This window comes from Anoplophora glabripennis, unplaced genomic scaffold (assembly GCF_000390285.2).
Source record: "Anoplophora glabripennis isolate ALB-LARVAE unplaced genomic scaffold, Agla_2.0 scaffold5, whole genome shotgun sequence".
In the NCBI taxonomy this organism is placed as follows: Eukaryota; Metazoa; Arthropoda; class Insecta; order Coleoptera; family Cerambycidae; genus Anoplophora; species Anoplophora glabripennis.
Genome location: NW_019416525.1, coordinates 1,777,847 through 1,798,247, shown reverse-complemented (window position 1 = coordinate 1,798,247; position 20,401 = coordinate 1,777,847). Strand labels below are relative to the sequence as shown.

The window sequence follows — 20,401 nt, the reverse complement described above, 5'->3', positions numbered from 1 at the left end:
GTAATACTAACAATTATATTTCACGATGTATGCCTGGAAATATTTATTTCATAAATGTCTATCCTTTATTGCATTTAACATTTATTTGTCAATAAGGATGGACTCACGTAAATAATATTATTTATCTGTTAGCATATTATAGTACTGGAACTAGTGTTATATATTATTATAGTAAAAACTCAAATTTTATTCGAATTAATTACTTAATTACTTACTATAAACACCAAAACGCAGTTTTTGCAGTTTGTTAAATTAATGGTTAGTTCATTAATTTCTTGTATTTGGACATACGTTGCGGCGAGACTTCTTTGACCTTGTCACCATCTAATTTTTCATTCAAAATCCTACAAAATTTGCTTGAAACATTTGTGTTCAGGGAAAAGTGAGTTCATCTTCCAAATGACCTTCAAGAACATACAGAAAAAAAATCCTGATTCCATATCCGGAGCTAAAATTTGTCGCTCTATCGATTGCTGGCATGTTTCATTTAATATGTTCAAGTTGACCTTGGTTTGACCCTGAAATTTGACGAAGTTAAATTCAAGGTCATCAGTCTATTGGTTCTTGATATCTTACTCCTGAGAAACTATCGAGGGGATTTCGGGAATTTTTGGGACACCCTGTATAATTCAAATCATTAACGGTCATAATTAATATTATATACACCGTGTTATCATAAATATCTCTGTTATGATTCTTATAAACAGAAAAAACTATTATTCATTAATGTTTTCCATTATTATCTTCTTTGTGACATCTCGCTCTCAATATAGATGATAATAGATCACTCTGTCTCTCGGATCAGCAATTATGTGGGGTTGCATCCCCAGTCCGCTGATAGCTACCATTATTTGCAGAATTCGCGCTTTGTGCTGGGGTTACTAATCAAACGCTGCTGCGGGAAACTCTAAAAACAACGCCAACAGTCGGCTGTTTGATCTTTACTTGACTCATCACAGTCATCACACTGTGAATTATGTAACATTTCGAGCATATGCAGTTTGCGCTTTTACTCTCCGATAAAGCAAGATGCGAGGCGTAAAGTACGTTCATAGATTTAAGAGAACGACGAAGGGGGTGGGTCTAAACATGTTTCTATTGAAATGACGTTTTAAAATTGACACAAGATTTATATTAGATAAGTCGCGCTTGTAATTACAAAATGGCGTTGTTCAATTCCAAAGTAAATTATGTATTTGATATTTTGATATAATTTGACTGTGATTTGGTCTAGACCAGGGCGGATCTGTCGAAATATCCCACTTCTTGGATCTAAGAGGGGGCAAGCTAATTTTTGCTGGATTACCTTCAGTACAACTCACATAATAAAAGTGTAGATTCCTAGATCTGGGCGAGGTCCGGAACAATTTCAAAATTGCAAAGATGTTTAAAAAATTTTAAAAAATACCTATTTTATCCGAGTTTTTTACATATTTCTTTTAAATTTGTTTACGTATATATTTCAACACTGAATATGAATGTATTTAGTTATAATTATTACATTTATTTAAATAATTTTTGTTTAAACAAATTAAGTGTTAACTTTAAAAATTTACTGTGGCCGTGCTAATCAACCAATTTCAATTTTTCAGAAACCATATGAAAGGTTGAGCGGTCTTTTCTATGTGAAAAAATCTAGATGCTTTATGCTTTATTTGAGGTTGTGCAACATTTTGAAAATTTGAAATTTTTTTTTTCAAAATTTTTTTTTAATAATTTATTTTGCGAAAACTCGAACCGATTTTAATGAAATTTTGTGTGTTGTTTTATTATACTCTAAAGTTTTGTCATCAAAATTAGAATGCCCTCGGAATAATTAAAATATATAAAAAAAATTATCCAAAAAACTTGATTATTTTGCCTTTTTTTCATCAATTATTGCTATTTTGCAACATCGGTAATTAAAAACATTTTTAATTTACAGTATATTGTGCAAAATTCAATTCTAAAACTTTTTTCCTCTTCACTGTTCTTCCTAAATGCATAGGTTCCAAAATATAAGTAAAAAAAATTCAGATAAAATAGGTATTTTTGAAATTTTTTAAACATTTTTGCCATTTTGAAAATGTTCCGGACCTCGCCCAGATCTAGGGATCTACACTTTTATTATGTGAGTTGTACTGAAGGTAATCCAGAAAAAATTTGCATCCACCTCAAAACAGATCCGCCCTGGTCTATTCCTAAAATTGTTTCGATCAATTTTATTTGGAATATAAATATAATAATTAATTTAAATTCATTTGCTGTCTTCGACGATTTTATTTTATTTTGGGGGGTAACTGAACTCGGGTCGATGCAGGCACTCTCAATTCTATGAACGTACTTTAAAATGTAGAGTCGAATATGTGGATACAGCAGTCCCAATCAGTTTTGGGATGAAAGTCTGCAGCAGGGCATTATTTTCTCTCCCTATTATTCACCACCCTATTACCCGAGTTTCGCTAACAATGACAATGGCCAGGTGTTGGGCGGAATTTCAGAGAGCACGTGACACGTGATTCTGGGTCTATTTTTTGATATCAAATGAATTAAGTTATTGTAACTGTACCTACCAACAGTTCTGTACTAATTATTTATAGTTTTTTATTTAAGAATGTGGTTAAATCAAAGGCGGGGTCGTTTTAAAGTTTTAATCAACAAAAATTTCATGTTTAATGTATCATATTTATACATTAATATTGAGAATTTAATATACAATATATTACAATTATAATGACAAATTTCTCACTATGTAAAGTTTTTTGGATGAATGTTTGTGCGTGTTTATTTTGTTATCACCAGGTATACATACTCGGGAAAATCTAATCAACGCATTGTTTATATTACGCAAAATTTACGCTCGTTCCGGGAAGTCTGAGGCATTTACATTCTGAAATAGCTAACGTTTTTTTATATAAACAAACAAGCCGTTATCGTTAAGGAAATAATAGTAATTTTACCATATAGTGACAGAAATTTTGGCACATTCCTCGTAGCTACATAGTTTAGTCTGTAATGAAATTTTCTACCACATAGTCAGTCGGTTTTGTCGAAATAATATGAGTTAAATTTGTACCGTATGTATTTATCATATATAATTTAAAAAATATATACAATTTATATTTTCGTTAAATACATTTACCACAGAAGAGGAAGTTTGGCACTCGAGTAAACGTCATTACGTCTAGATAGATCTATGTTGTCAATATGAGCTGTAGGTGTTCAGGAAACCTCGCCATTTCCCTCATTGCGTATATCTTGCGTTGGAAATAAATCTAATAACCTCAAAATGTACGAGGTACTAGCGTTATGTTCTAATTGTGTTGTGGATAATTTCTATTCTTAGTTTGCGGTGAAATTACAAAGAAAAACCACTAGCATCCTCTTTTACACTGACTGTTGTATCGTCTTAACATAAACCGTTTTGTTTGATGACGTGAAGTTGGTTGTAAGAGAGAGATGCATGTATACTTGACAATAAAAAATAACGGATCATCGAACAATCGTATGACGGGGTCGAAATGAAAATTAAATATTTATAATAGTTTGACACATTTGATATTACAAAATCGTAATGACAGTTCTTAATATTTTTGTAGTCACACCCTGTACATGGAATTTTGTAGTAACTGGAGAAACAATCCTTCTGAAGTAAAATCCAGGTTAAAAAACTACACGTTATTATTATACTTAGTCTTCTTTGGACCAGAAGAAATTAATTTAGGCACTTAGTAGTGTGGCGGGAGATTTTAGGAGACTATCAGGTCGTGCTATAAGTGCGGCTGTTGGAGCGAATCGCCGAGACCGACTGGGTGTATCCTCTTCTCCTGCTGGAGCAGCTGGTGTGCCGCGCGGTCCATCTCCTCCTGCGTCATGTCCATGGCCTCCTGCATCTCCTTGGAGGTGTAGCGGACGAAGTCGGGATCACAGTATTTTCCCAAGCCTTGTTCAGCTAGGATTCGTCCGACTAGGCTCTCGGCGGATCCAACAACTTCGAAGGAAGCTGGTCTGCGGTCCGCTGGACTGCCTGGCAGTGAATGGGTCAGTCTCTCTGTACCCGCATGTCCGTTTGGTTCGCCGGGTCCAACTGAAACTAATCAATCTCGTCAGTCCCGAACGCATTCCGAACTACAAGTCAAAGCTACGTCTACGGTTAGTCGGCCAAGGCAACCATTTTGGCACCATACGTGCTGTCAATTTTGGTATCACAATATCTACGACCCTATTTTTGGACAACTTTCAAAATCACAAGATTCTCCTCAATCAATGTCTGATCTGAAGACCTTGTTAATAATCGATTAAAATGTCTGGAATAGTCGTAGATATTTGAGTTTATGGTTCCAGCCGAAAGCGCATGCAAGGAGTTGACATGCAAGGAAATTTTTAGCCCAGTACCTTTAGAATCAAGTTATTTTCTAAGTGATTACTAAATTTCCAATATATTCCATAACATCTTATATCTTAACCAAATCAGACGAGATTTTGTTACAAATTTTAAGTTTTCACTCTCATTTACTTTTCTCTACGAATTTTTTTTCACTTACCTTTAAAATACATGTTTTTAGCACTATATGTTAGCTGAACTTTAGACAACTCTTTATACATTACTGTGCTTACGTAGGAATAAGTTTTAACCGTAAAATTTTCCGAAATTTAAAAGACAGTGCACAGTACGGTTTCAGCACAGTCATCATCAGTCAGTTCAACATTTGGTTTTATTTGTAAACTGCTCAGACCGTGTTGAAACATAGAACTGTGCATAGACTGTGCTCCTAGCCATCCTGCCAAGAAATAAATCAAATTGAAATACGTATAGTATTTGCACAGAGTTTAGTGCGGTTTGAGCACAGTTTAAATTTATTTTTCTTTGTGGAAATGTACTTATTACACGTATTGGCATAGCATAAGTACAATCTTAAAGAAGATATTATCCTAAAGCTGATAAATTGAAAGACAAGATACGGTATTTGCACAATGCGGTTTGAGCACAGTCGGTAAACATTTCCTTTCATCCGGTTTCTTTTCAGAGATGTAAGAATTATTATTCAGAAGACAAAGATTCAAAGCCGCTATGAAATTATTCTGAAGGTGAGGCATGAAAAAACAAGATAATGGCATTTGCGCAGTACTTAGTGCGGTTTTAGCACAGTCGTTTAAAATTTTCATTATTCTATTTTTTAAATGTAGGAATTATGCCATTATCATGAAGTTATCAAAGCTACGTATAGTATTTGCAGTGTTTAGTGCGGTTTGAGCACAGATAGAATTCATTTTTACTTGTCGAAGCGTGCTTGTACGTGTTAGCATAGTGGAAATTTAAAAAACAATACACAGTATATGCACAGTGCTTATTGCGGTTTGAGAACAGTCGGTTGACATTTCCTTTTATTCGATTAATTCAGAAAAATTTTTATTGAGGATCAAAACTGAAAGCTGTTTATATTTGCATAGTGTTTTGTGCGGTTTGAACACAGTCAAAATGTGTTTTTGCTTGTAGAATTGTATTTACACGTGCTGTTATTGTGTGTCAAGTCAGTGTCAAGGAGCAAACTATTCCGATGAAAATATACGGTATTTGTGCTGTGCTTAATGCGGTTTGAGCACAGTCGGTTAACATTTTCTTTGACCCGATTTATTTTAAGCGAAAACTGAAAGCTGCATATGGCATGAAAATACAATATACGGTACTTGCACAGTGCTTAGTGCGGTTTCAGCACAGTCCGTTAATACTTTTATTCACAGCCAGAAATTGTTTTTACTTGTGGTATTTGCATGGCGTAAGTACACTGTTAAAGAATAATCTATTTTGATGGTGAGAAATGACGCGGTACTTGCACAGTGCTCGGTGCGGCTGGAGCACAGTCTATTGGTGAGAGGTGGATGAGTGTTTACTTTGATTAAAACTTATTCCTTTCGTGGTATGGACAAATCGGGAGTCGGAGCCTAAAGGTACTGGTCTGGTGGGAGATGGGGGCTAACCTCTGCCGTGGAAGGAAGCCCTGTGATTTAGGACAGAACAACGCGCATGCCGACTATCCCCTGCAGAGTCCGAGGCCGATGGGTGGAGAGCACCGCCGCCAAAACCAGAGGTGGGCCAATTGTAAGGCAGCGGTTCCGGCAAGAAGCCTGCGACTGCCATAGCTTGTGCTTGTGCGAGTTTTAGGCCGCTTGCTATGCGACTAAAGCCCGGTGCTTGTTGCACAGGAGATGGCGTGGCTGTCATGCAACCGCCCCCCAGTCCGAGGCGCACGCGCCGCGGCGGTGGTGTCGGGGGCATCAGCTCCGTGTCGTCGCCCTGCAGACTAGCAAACACAACATCACCACAAACCGGTTAGCCAATGAAAAAAAAAAGAGAAAAGAAAATAAAAAAACCATTGGTTAAAGAAATCAAACCGTCAGGCAGAACACACTCACACCAGCTTTCGCTTACCCTTGTAGTTAGGGTGCAGGAAGCCAGTTTTACTGAAAAATCAAAAGGTTCGTACATTTCATCGTTTCAGCTGGCCTCCTCGCACTTCTCCAAAACCTGGCGCTTTTTTTTCACAAGAGGAGGGCTCTTCGAATTTGCGAACTCAGAAATTATTTCTCTTACATCTTACGGTAATAACTTTTTAACCACTAGTTATAGATTTAGGGTATGTTTTTAATTAACAATTTTGCAATCTTCCCAAAAATGCAGCTGTGTTATGTGAGCCAATTGCTGTGTAATTTTGTAACAACTAATTCTAGCTATAGGGTATGTTCTTAATTAAAAATTTGGCTATCTTTCCAAAAATACAGCTGCGTTATGTGAGCCAGTTGCTGTGTAACTTTGTAACTGGTTATAGCTATAGGGTATATTCTTTAATTAAAAATTTTGTAATCTTTCGAAAAGTACAGCTGCGTTGTGTGAGCCAATTGCTGTGTAACTTTGTAACAACTGATTCTAGTTATAGGGTATGTTTTTAATTAAAAATTTTGCAATGTTTCCAAAAGTACAGCTGCGTTATGTGAGTCAACTGCTGTGTAACTTTGTAACAACTGATTCTAGCTATAGGGTATGTTTTTAATTCAAAATTTGTTATCTTTCCAAAAATACGGTATGTTTTTAATTCATCATTTGTAATCTTTTCAAAAATGCTGCTGTAACATTGTAACTGGTTGTAGCTACAGGATATGTTCTTAATTAAAAATTTTGCAATCATTCCAAAAATACAGCTGCGTTATGCGAGTCAATTGCTGTGTAACTTTGTAACAGCTAATTCTAGCTATAGGGTGTTTTTAATTCAAAATTTGCAATCTTTCCAAAAATGCTGCTGTAACATTGTAACTGGTTGTAGCTACAGGATGGTCTTAATTAAAAATTTTGCAATCTTTCCAAAAATACAGCTGCGTTATGTGACTCAATTGCTGTGTAACTTTGTAACAACTGATTTTAGCTATGGGGTATGTTTTTAATTCAAAATTTGCAATCTTTCCAAAAATGCTGCTGTAACTTTGTATCTGGTTGTAGCTATATGGTATGTTCTTAATTAAAAATTGGCAAACTTTCCAAAAATGTGTGTTATGTCAGCCAATTGCTGTGTAACTTTGTAACTGGTTGTAGCTATGGGGTATATTTTTAATTCAAAATTTTGCAATCTTTCCAAAAACACAGCTTGTGGTGTGAAATAATTAGTATGTAAATGGTTCTAGCTATAGGCTGTTTTTAACTCAAAATTTTACGATCTTTCCAAAACTGCGTTATTGGAACCCAAACAATTACTGTGTAACTTTATAATAATTACTTCTAGCTATAGGGTGTTTTTAATTCAAAATTTTGCAATTTTACCAAAAATACTGCTCTGCTTTTAGGCAAATAGTTACGCTTTAATGTTTACAGTCCGACTTTCAACGATATTTTGTGATTAAACTTGCAATTTCATCATTTTTGTGCGATTCCCAATCCAGGAAATAGTCATGGAAGGCATTTTTACTGTTTAAATAATTTTTAGCGATCTGTTTAAAAACGCCGTAAAACAGCCAAGGAAGCATTAAATTTTCAGCGCAACTTTTGCGGCAGATGGGAACGCGGTAAACCGGCATTAAAAGATTTAACACGGCTCTATCAATTTATACGAGAACTTTACACGTTTTATGCTACGTTCCTATTTTAAGGGCTCCGTATTAGGTGTATAATATATCTATGTAGTTTGTGCAACAACCGAATTAACTAATTTTCAAAGAGAATCAATTTTTCGGTTACTTGCATTTAATATTAATACTCCACATTACCAAGCATTTCTAGAACGCAAATACAACGTCAACTAAAGCCGACTGAATGTCGCTCAACCAAGTTATTTCGTTTTATTACTGCAAGTGACAGGAAATCGTACTAGGAGACACAAGCGACACTTTGAACATGGAAATTTCAACTAGGAATATTTTTGTATGCTTGTAAAATTATAAAATAATTTCTGAGTTCCCACACGGTGTTTTCTTTGTGGTTGTGAGTATTAAGGTGGTAGGTGTGTGAAGGAAATGGTATTTATGTATCTGTACAAGTGTCTAATACGATAATAATTAATTAAACCATATTTTATTGTTTTTATAATGCTATTTTCTACTTTAAATAATAAATTAAATCCAGGTTGATTTGTATTGGGATCTAGGGCGTGCATTGTTGTCAAATCTGGATTCGTATACATGTTTTGAGCATTACAAATCAACCTTAGAAATGTGGCACAATTTTTCATCGAAAATCTGAATTGAACTCATAACTTACTCGATAACCGTATAGCTGTTCTTCTCTTCTCCGTTGTGCAGGTTGCTCAACGACCTAAGCGGTATCTCTTCGTCGTTAAGACCCTCCTGATTGTGTAGGGACGTCGCGCTCGCCCGATTCTGCACCACGTTCTTAGTCATAGACGTGATGTGGTTCATTCCCTCGGTAACGGCATTCTTAATCGAGTTGTAGGGGAGATAGTCAACGCTGGAAGCGGGCGTGATCTTGATTTGCGTCGAGTTCAACTTTAACGACTTGGCGCGGTTGAAACTGTGCCCCCTCCTCATGGAGGACCACACGCTGCCGAACAGGGAATGGTTTCTCTGGAAAACAAAAGATCGTCACTGTCTTTCACTTCAAAGGATAGACCCGTTGTACTTACGCGGTGCATGGGTTCTGGATTGTCGTCGACGAGTTCGTCCAAGTTGCCCGATATCGCGCGTTTCAGCTCAGGGCCAGCCTCGTGCAACGTGCGTAGACCTGCTTGCAACGTGACTGTATTGTTGGTGTCCTTGTCTCCTTCCTTGAGTTCTTGCTCCTTCCGCTTCTTGAAGCGCCTGAAGTAGTCTTGGATGAGGAAGGTGGCGTAGAATTTTCCAACCGTTACTTCGTCTTCGACCCCTGGAGGTGGCACGACCTGATCCAGCAGCTTGGGGCTGGTTCTCTTCCAGATTTTTTTGATGACGGTCCTTAGTTCGGCGTTGGCTTCGTCAATGTTGCCCTCCGTTTTTATACGGAGCGACGTACGGACCACTGCGAATAAAGTGGCATTGAACAATACGGTGCCATCGCTGTTCAACGGCATGTTCATGGAAACTAGACGTTTGCATGCTACGCGGTGGGGACACAGCTTCCCGAAACCTAAAGGAGGGGAAATTTTCCGGAGGAGGGTGACGACATCTAAGTGTTTTATCCTGCCTTTTGCGTCAGGATCGTATTCACTCCACAGCCTTATAAATTCATCTAAATGATGTGGTCCTAGAATTGACCAGTCTCGTGTTAAGTAGTCGAAGTTATCCATGATTACAGCTACGAATAAGTTTATGATCTGGAAAGGAAGATATACTGTTACACCCTTACACCAAACCCGTCTTGGAAGAATGAAGGACAGAACATCAATTCGTCTTGTTCCTATTTCTTCCAAATTAACTTTAGATTCATTGTCGCTTACCAAAAATGAACATAAGACGTAAAACGAAATGAAATATGGATACGCCATGTTTGATCCGCAATTGGTTCCTTCCGTTTTCTTCAGGAGGGTGTGGCACTTCGCAGCGTCGGTTTCGGCGCAGTCCATCATAATCTCTTGCCAAGCTTCCCCTGTGCGAATAAATAAACCGATTACAATTCGATTTTGACCTATCGATCATTTACCTGTTGCCGATCGGAACAGCACCAGCACGGCCTGCAGAAACGATCCGAAATTGTTGTTCCGATTTATCGAAGACTCGGAATGCAGATCGCTATTTTCTATCTTCCCGAAGATCTGGAAACAAAAAACGCTATAAGATCCAGGCGGGGACTTGGAGGAGCTGAAAGAGTTACCTGCATTCCAATGGAGGCGTAGATGAAGAAAAGCAGCACGATGAGCAGTGCTACGTACGGCAGCGCTTGGAACGATTTTAGAAACGTCCATAGCAGGGTCCTTATACCTTCTCCTCTGCTCAGGAGTTTGATGAGTCTCATGACTCGAAACAGCCGAAAAAAATTGCTCGAGATTTGGAATTTGGTTCCGGGCTGTAAAATACGGGACATTTAATCGGTCGCAAACCGAATGAAAGCTTACTTACGTTGACGTCCTGGTGGACAATGTCGACGAAACTACCAAGAACTATTATGAAGTCGAAGACATTCCACGCGTCTCCAAAATAGTTCTGCGCATAATAAATACAATGTTACAGTTTCGAGGTTTGGCGTCTGGTCTAATAACGCGTGAGTGTTGCGGTTCTTTTATGGCTGACTTGGTCAGAGAGCAAGCTTTTGGCGTTGTAAAATCTTTTGGAAATGGATGAGACTGGAGATGTAACAATGCGGGAAAAATGGAAAAATTTAAAGAGCGCAATAAAAATACTTACTGAAACTCTGTTCTAGATAAACCGGGTGTCCCATTTTAAAAAATACACGTGAATATCTCTTAAGTTAAGGGCTTGATGAAAAAATTCTTCAAATAAAAGTTGTAGGGTTTTGAGGGGGACATCTAATGGTGACCTTGACCATGACCTTCAAGGTCAAGTTGATTTTTAAAATGGAAACATTTTTGACACCAGAAATGAAAAGGGCAGAAAATTTTACATCTGACTATGACCTTGCCATGACCTTCAAGGTCATTTGAAGGTCATTTTAGTTTTTGTTGCAAAATTCTACTTTTGAGGCCAGAAATGAGAAGAGCGGGCCATTTCACGCTCATCTATGGCATTGACCTTGACCTTCACGGTCATTTCAAGGTCAAGTTAATTTTTCAAATAGAAACCGGTATCTTTCAGACCAAAATAGAAAGTGCGGAGAATTTTGTTTCCGGTTGAAGGTCATTCTAGTATTTTGCAGGCAAAACTTTAATCTTGTTCATGTTTTTCTTTTTGATATGTGGGGCTCGTCATAATTTTCCAGAATACCCATTAACCCTTTTTTTATTTAAATGTTTTTGAACTCTGACTAGCTCAGAATTTAGTAATAGTTAAATCCGATACGGCGGATCCAATATGTCGAATACTCGGCTCGACCTTGAGTTTTAACGTAGGTTGAAGCATTTTCAAAGTGTTAATCCATATGAATATTAAAAATGTTTACCAAAAATTGGTCGGCCATGTTGGATTTGAATATTTTCAAATTCTGACTTCATATTCGCGATCAGCGCCCTCGAAAAGCCCCGAGTACACTATTCGGCAAGACGGAAATGAATTTTGCAAAAAAAAACTAAAGTGACCTTCAAATGACCTTGAAGGTCATGGTCAAGGTCATAGCCAGATGTAAAATTTTCTGCTCTTTTCATTTCTGGTGTCAGAAATATGTGTTTCCATTTGAAAAAATCAACAACTTGATCTTGAAGGTCATGGTCAAGGTCACCATTAGATGTCCCCCTTAAAACCCTACAACTTTTATTTCAAAAATTTTTTAATTAAGCCCTTAACTCGAGATATTCACGTGTATTTTTTAAAATGGGACACCCGGTATATATTTCGGTGGAATAAACCCAGAATCTTAATTTTTCCGAATAACAATGAGGAGTAACAGAATTTCAGTTCTCTATAACTAAAAATAATCAGCATTGGAAGTGTTTTTTAACCAAATGACCCGCAAGGACATACAGCAATTTTCTGACCCTATATTCGGACGTGGCGCTGGCATAAATAATAAGTTTTAATGTTTTTAAGTTTTACTTGTTTTGACCTTGAATATTAAAGTCAAGGTCAAGTTGGTTTCAATCGTGAAAATTTACCGGGGAGGGGTGGTGGTTCGGGTCTTTTTGGGACACCCTGTATAATAATTACTAGGGCTGTCAGCCTTTAAATGATTATCTAGGATATATGACATATATCCCAGATTTTTTGGAGACTACTATTTTCCCGGGAATTTTGAGCATCTATACGAGATCCAAAAGCTTATTCTCTGCGCTTTCCTGTCGTTTATTTTGCGTAATTATTTCCTTACCTTGACTCTGAAGGCTGCTAATTTGAAAACGAACTCCATTGCGAATACGGCGGTGAATATCATATTTAAATAGTCTAAGACTTTTTCGTACTCCACGTACTCGTATTGTTCATGGTGAAACTTCATCGCTAACGTAATAGTATTGGTTAGAATTAGGGTGAATATTGCATATTCGAAAGGTCGCGAAGTGACGAACCACCAGACCTTGTATTGAATACGATGTTTGGGAATGTATCTACGGACAGGCTTAGCTTTTAAGGCAAATTCAATACAATTGCGTTGGTTCTTGTCTAGCTCGCAGTTCTTGTATTCTTGTTCTCCCTCGTTCTGGAATGTAACGATAACGAAACCAACGAATATGTTAACCATGAAAAAGGCAATTATAATAATGTATATTATGTAATATGCTGCAACAATGGGGCGGTAGTTATGAATTGGTCCTTTGTTTTCTTCGTTTGAGTCTATTGAAACATATAACAGTGCCGGCCATCCCTCGAAGGTAGATACCGTGAACAACGTCAACATTGCTTTTGCTACATTATCAAAATGGAATCTGTTCGGCTCCCAGCTGCGGTCCTTCATCATCGGTTTCTCGATATCGCCGTCCACGTATACTAAATATGTACCACTGCAACAGAGGGGGGATTAGTGAACGTTTTTTCTGGTGGCGGATTCGTGCGATGGACTTACTTGCATTCGGTCGCTGTTAATTTGGAACCATCAGTACAGTGCGAAAATTTTCCCTAAATTCATTTGAATATATGTTTTAGTTATAGTTCGTAACACAGTTGTAGGTCTTAGTGAGTGCAAACGGTAACTCATGCACAACCAACCAATAAAAAAAAACACATCGTTACGGAAGCATATCATGATAAATACAGTCGTGCAAGTGGTAGCGTGCAATTGTAAATAAATTAATAGATAATCAACTTTTGCGATCACTTGTAGTCATAACTAGTAAACACAATATAATAAAAATAAAAACAGAACAGATAGATCGAACGCGTGTACCTAATAGTTGAAACAATGTTAGAACTGTGGCGACAAGGCAAGTACGTGTTAACGGTAGCCGGCAAGTATCGTACAAGACTGCGGGTGGCGGCAACAGCAACGGCGATGGCGTGCTAATTTGTCATGAAATCGCTTCACAAGCTTACCAGCATCGCAGCTACTCCAGCATCGATCCGATAGGACATCGCATTTACAGTGCCGACATACAGACAGGCGACAGGCTAGACAGACAGACAACAGACAAGACGAGACGGTTCCGAGAGCGCGTGATCTGTGAGCGGGAGGCGGCGCGAGTTCTACACATGCCGAGACGGCACTAATTGTCGCAAGGCTTCGCAGCGTTACCAACTTAATATATCTAGTTACTCACTAGCGGGGTGTTCATGTGGAAGTGGTGATCTTGTCGCGGAAATACTTAAAATACTCTTTAGTTCCAATAATAGATAGATATATACATTGGCTACGTTATATACATACAGGGTGACCCAAAAAGTCTTTGACATTAGTTTTTCATATATCCAAAATCCTAAAATTTAGCTTAAAACATTTTTTGTCGAGTATATTCAGAGAAATTTAATATTTTCAAGTTGACCTTAGTTTGACCTTGAGACTTAAGCCCAAGGTCAAATTCAAGAATGGTTTCTATCCTACAACTTTTATCTGAGACTTTTTCGGGGGGGGGGAGGGGGGGGGTTCCAAACTCTTTGGGACACCCTGTAGATAATACACTTGCAGTAAACCAAAAATTAAAACATAATTAAAAGGAGGTTAAAACAACACCTTGAAACAGTGGCAATTACTCTAAATATACCGGGTGTTCCATTTTAAAAAATACACGTGAATATCTCTTAAGTTAAGGGCTTAATGAAATTTTTTTTCAAATAAACGTTGTAGGGTTTTGAGGGGGATATCTAATACATGACATTTGAGGGGGACATCAGGGGACCTTGACCATGACCTTCAACGTCATTTCAAGGTCAAGTTGATTTTTTTTAAATGGAAACACATTTTTGACACCAGAAATGAAATGAACAGAGAATTTTACATCCGACTATGACCTTGACCATGACCTTCAAGGGCATTTGAAGGTCATTTTAGTTTTTGTTGCAGTTTTATGTTTCCATTTGAATAAAATGTTTTCATTAAGCCCTTAACTTAAGAGATATTCACTTGTATTTTTTAAAATGGGACACCCGGCATATTAAATGAATGAAAATTTAATTGTTTTAGTTCATTACTTACTTATTCTATCAAATGGGGCCATCAAATTGAACAACGGTTTACAGTGTTTGGTATTACTTGCATTGTTTTTTTTGCATGCTAAAAAATTTCGTATCTGTTATTTATGTTGTGCCCATATGTAAGTGGCCCCAAGACGGAACCTTGGTGTACCTCGTATTTATAAAATAACTGAATGTATTATCAATACAGACACGAATTTTTTATTGTTTAAATAAGACCCAATAAATGCTATAGTAATGAAATGAATGTGCAACGACAGCCAGTAATTTTGTAGGATTTTTTGAGTAAGTAGATAAAGTTATTCTAGCACTACGAAAAATTCGGGAAATCAACCAAAGTCCTAGACAATTATGCACATTAAAGTTAATTATGATATCATTAAAAAATGTGGTAATATTTAGAACAGCGATGTCAACGAATGCTATACTTTTAAGAAAAATAATTATAATTCAAAGACATGCAAAATTCTACATGTTGCATAAAATTATGCTCATCTGACGACATTGCGCTACGAGAACGTCGATTGTCAACTTTTTACAAATGTATAACCATTTTTGTTAGTAAAAAGTGAAGCCAAAATTCTCTCTCTCCCTCTATATCTCTCTATCTATCTCGTTTGACCTTGTGGAATGCTTGTTAGGACAGTTTCTGCGTAAAATCAGAATTATACAAGGGATGCAAATATTTCTGGAATTTTAACAAATATTTGTTGGGTATGAATTACTTGTTTTAGAAAGAAAACGAAATGTTTAATATTAATTGAGAGGGGAACTAATCTTGGCCTCACTTCTTTGATCGCTTTAGTCGTGTGTGTCCCAGAAATAAATGCGAAAAATACCAAGTATTAACTAATCAGAAACAACTTAGTAAATTTTTCCGAAAACTCTCTCTTTTGCCCGGTGTTTTGTACCCATTAAAATAACCCTAACGAGGTGCCTTTGAATTAAACATTTTTACAAGCATAGCAAATAGCAACAGTATTGCCATTTTTCAAGCCTCTTTCTATTTAAATATTATTAAGTCAACAAAGGGTTTCGATTTATACTCCAGTGCCAGTGGCGGATAATAAAAGTTTACATATCCAATATGTACAGGGTGTAACTTTAAATAGTGGCCAGTTTCTTTTTAAGGGTAACAGTACGAGTTTCCCAGAATACTAATATTGAAATATTTGTTTTTAAATTGAAAATTAGTCGGGTTATATAATTCATTCATCTGTATGAAAAGCAAAAATAATTTTGTAAGAACAGCTTGCTTTTGTATGACTTTGCGACCTGTTATTTTAAAGCTACCATTTTCGAATGTTTTAAAACATATTTTTTTTATGATTTATTAAATATAAACTAATGTAGACAGGCATTACTGATTGTAAGTAAAACTTGTGTTTTAAAGTACTTACTCACCAAATAGATAGAGAAATATTATTTAAAATCATGTCAAGTTTTTAATAAAAGGTACTTGTTATCATTTTATTGAAAGCACTGTGTTTAATTTACGAGTCTCAGTGTCAATGACCTCTGAGATTGACCTAGTTTAGGTGATCTAACTACATAGTCAATTCACCTGATGTGATATGACAACATCGCGATTGACCGAATGTCACCGCGTCATTTTATTACAATTATTTTAAGTTTTAGTTTTTCGGCACTGTGTGTTTGTGTGTCTTCATTGTTAAACTTCTGTGTGATGTTATGAAAAAGAAACATGTATATGTATTAAAAAAGATGAGATTTGACAACAGTGCGCGTCGCAGCTCGCGCCGTCTAGCGGCGGCGTATGAAAATTACGAAAATAAGGTTAATATATTAGGAATTGGAGAAAACAAGGTTATACGTGTTTCTGGATGTGACCCCCGTTCAAAGTTGCACCCTGTATAAAGTAAGTTGGTTTTTCGTCGGGAATTCCGCGAAGCCCTGTGACGACCAGCGTCGCCTCACATGCCGCTATCCAGCTACGACCAGAACATGCAGATCTACCGTCATTGTGCGGCTAAAAGCTCGGAGATTTACCTTAAACAGCTGCACTCCTATCACAGCGAACATGAACTGCAGGAGGTAGGTAACCAGCATGATATTGCCGATCGTCTTAATGGCTACTATCACGCATTTCACTACATACTAGCCATAGGAAGATTCGGCATGAAAGAATGAAACAAACGAAACAGTCAGTAAAGTAAGTATAGGAAAGCTAGGCGTTGGTCGGGCATCGCGCAGCCAGCCGGGACGTCAAATGCACCCAGGGTGTCTCGGAGGGGGACAGCGCAGCGGCAGCGGCGGCGGTGCCCTACCCTAGATATGACTACAAGTGCGGCCGTCGAGGACTGGAGGCGCTGGAAGAGGCAAAGAAAAAAAAATACGAGTACGTCGTCGGGCCGCGCAGCTGGACACAGCACGCACAGACAGCTGAGCGGGGCATGCGGGTTAATACGCCGGTCGGGACCAAGGTCGGCCCGCGGCTCCCACCACATGAATAAGGGTTAATACTGTTGCAGGGCTTGTAGTAGGGGAACCCATAGGTGCATTTGCTTGAACAACAACGGACTGCTGGTGCATACCTTGAATAACTGGACTCCTATTACCGCGAACATGAACTGTAGGAGGCAAGTGACCAACACTATGTTGCCAATGGTCTTTACCGCTACAATCACACACTGGACTACATGCTAGGGACAAATATACGTCAGATCGAGAGCTGACAGTTGACGAAAGTCGCGGCTTTGGACTGCACCACTCCCGTCACCTAAGTTTATCTGCAGACGACACCACCCTAAGGGGGGAGTCGGAATACGACCTACCTTCAGTCCTTTTGCCCTGTTTATTGCCCTCAACGGACGCAGCACCCTCAGCACTCTCAATATCTTTACCACCGACATCGCTCCTCCTGCTCTAAAACCAAAACGGCAATCGTCAATATCCAATGTACAACCTCGATAATCCGAACCGCATTCCGTCTCAGTTAGTTCGGATTATCGAGGTTCTACCGTAGCCAGCTAAGAAAGCGATTTAAAAACGATCGGATTATCATCCCGTGACATTTAAAAACAAGCTATAGCTAACGTAGAGAATTACCCGTTGCAAATGGATACGACGGAGACCGTGACGACCACCAAGTCCAATATGTTAAAGGCCGAACGTAGAAAGGCACCGTCGTGTAAGATGCATCCGTATGAAACGGTCTTCAACAACAGCTCTAACGAAAATATCGCAGTGAAAAAGTAATCGAATATCTGCAGAATCTGAAATGGAATCGTGTTAGTTCGATCCTTACCGATGCAAGACCGCCCTACCTTATTGGTGTCCGATTCGACGTCGATGGGATCTTCTAAAGCTAGCAGGGCCGAGGACACGAGGATGCACACCAAAATGATGTTGGAGAAGTAACTGTGGTTGCAGAACCAGTGGCAGAAGATGCGGAACCTACAAGGAAATTTATTTAAAACATGTGTCGGCAGCACGAACAACACCTACACATGTAACGTGGATCGGGGTCTTGGTACCGTGTATGCTGAAAATAAACCGCTTAAGTGCAAGCATCTACTAGATAACTAACTATAGGTATATGCGGGTGCTACTCGGGGTCGGGGTTCGAACCAAATCAGTGCGGGACCACACTACAGTGCCGGATCTGATTGCAAGCTAACACACTTCAAAGGTTCAGGGTTCCCTTTGAAAAGCTTCCCAATCGAGCCCGATGAGGACATGACGGTTTAAATGACGTAGTTTTGCTTGAAAATATAACGTTTTTAACTAATTGTCAACCAAACGTTAAACCGACTTATTCGATTAACTCCACGTGTGAATATGACTTAAAACAACGTTATATGCTTCAACGTTAAAATTTGACGTTATAAAAACAAGGAAAGTAAAGAAAATATAAATTTAATTAACTCCATGTGTGAAGGAAACGTTATATGCATAGGTTGAGTAAACGTTAGAAAACGTTAACATTAAGCTCATAAAAACCGGGAAAATTAAATAAAATGTAATTTTAATGAACATATGTGAATGTAACTTATAGGAAACGTTATATGTTACGGTGTAAACGTTAAAATTAGACGTTATAAAACAAGGAAAGTAGAGAAAATATAAATTTAATTAGCTCGGTGTGTGATCATAACTTACAGGAAACGTTATATGCATAGGTCGAGGAAACGTTAGAAAACGTTAAAATTAGGCTCATAAAAACCGGGAAAATTAAACAAAATATTATTTTAATGAACTCCGTATGTGAATGTAACTTATAGGAAACGTTATTTGATGCGGTGTAAATGTTAAAATTAGACGTTATAAAAACAAGAAAAGTAAAGAAAATACAAAATTAATTAACTCCATGTGTGAATATAACTTACAGGAAACGTTATATGGATAAGTTGAGTAAACGTTAGAAAACGTTTAAATTAAGCTGATAAAAACCCTGAAAATTAAACAAAATTTAATTTTAATGAACTCCATATGTGAATATAACTTATACGAAACGTTATATGCTGCGGTGTAAACGTTAAAATTAGGAAACGTTATATGCATAGGTCGAGTAAACGTTAGAAAACGGTTAAATTAGGCTCGTAAAAATTGGGAAAATTAAACAAAATATAATTTTAATGAATTCCATATGTAACTTATAGGAAATGTTAAATGCCACGATGTAAACGTTAAAATTAGACGTTATAAAAACAAGAAAACGAAAGGAAGTACAATTTTAAAGTTATAGTAAACGTTATATTGATATGTGGTGTAAACGTTAAAATTAGACGATATAAAAATACAGTTGTAATGATTTCCAGTATAACGTTAAATAACGATATAAACACAACGCTAAATAAACGTCATACTTTAAAAATGACGTTTATTATTATTTCGCGTTTGTAATATAATTGTAAGAAATGTAACTTTTGAATAGTTGTGTGAACTTGTTAACGTATCAATAAACGTTACTTTAACGTTTGTGTTTTCATTGGTCACGATTGGTACTAGAATGACCCTTTGCCAGCAATTTATCTATTCTTATGCTCAGAACTGTTCGTTAAGGTTTAGTGAGTTAAAGAAGAGACTTGTTCCGGCCATAGGAACAAACACGTTGCTGGTCCCAGATGAAGGGGAACCCTGTAACAAGATCTAAGGCACCACTGTCTACCACATTTCACCTGTTCGTAGGAGAAAAAATGAAGAAAGACGACGCTGGTGGAATTGGCAACGTCTGTTTGTTTTGTTTAATTTCGGACATGCGCCGTGGTCTAGCCCCAACTCCGTTGCCCGCGTCAACATCATCTGCATCTGTAATTTCACACACCACACTTATTACTATCGTTTTTAGATAAACATAGCTGCCCGAAGTCTGTGGATACAAATACCAATTTAATACATGACACATTGTACAAAGACGAGACAAGTGAGAAGGGAAATTTAGTAAAGCGGTGCAACGTAGATGGCGCTCCTGGTCGGTGGACGTCGGTTCCTGGATGTTTTAATCAAAGTTAGACTGAAAGAATATACTAATAGAAAAGACAGTATACCACATAATGTGTCATGTTTAAATTTTCATTTCGCTTTGAACAGAGAACATTAGAACAATTGTTACATCAGCAGCTATGTCCCGTTCGGAGGGGGGCCTACCTGTTTTTATAAGAAAATATAAAGAAGGCACTGCCTTTTGGAATGGGGCGTGTTTTCTTTACAATGGTGACCTCTGACAATCTACGAGGTCTAGCGCATTCTTTGTTAACTTCCATTTCATCGTCATCAATATCAAGTTCCTCTTCTGAAAATCAGTGTTACTGTTTTG

General features: G+C 37.6%; 1 protein-coding gene across 1 annotated transcript in view; it reads right to left on the bottom strand.

Annotated features, from left to right (window-relative positions):
* Positions 1–2,666: 2,666 nt before the first annotated feature.
* Positions 2,667–20,401, bottom strand: part of LOC108907478 (muscle calcium channel subunit alpha-1-like) — a 68,643-nt gene continuing 50,908 nt past the window's right edge. Inside the window, 15 exon segments of the mRNA XM_023454842.1 lie at positions 2,667–4,072; positions 6,410–6,441; positions 8,723–9,045; positions 9,105–9,770; positions 9,894–10,042; positions 10,097–10,208; positions 10,268–10,434; positions 10,437–10,596; positions 12,371–12,998; positions 13,061–13,113; positions 17,178–17,285; positions 17,418–17,508; positions 17,692–17,858; positions 17,910–18,039; positions 20,233–20,377. Coding sequence (XP_023310610.1) covers positions 3,750–4,072; positions 6,410–6,441; positions 8,723–9,045; positions 9,105–9,770; positions 9,894–10,042; positions 10,097–10,208; positions 10,268–10,434; positions 10,437–10,596; positions 12,371–12,998; positions 13,061–13,113; positions 17,178–17,285; positions 17,418–17,508; positions 17,692–17,858; positions 17,910–18,039; positions 20,233–20,377 — 3,254 coding nt within the window. The 3' untranslated portion in view covers positions 2,667–3,749.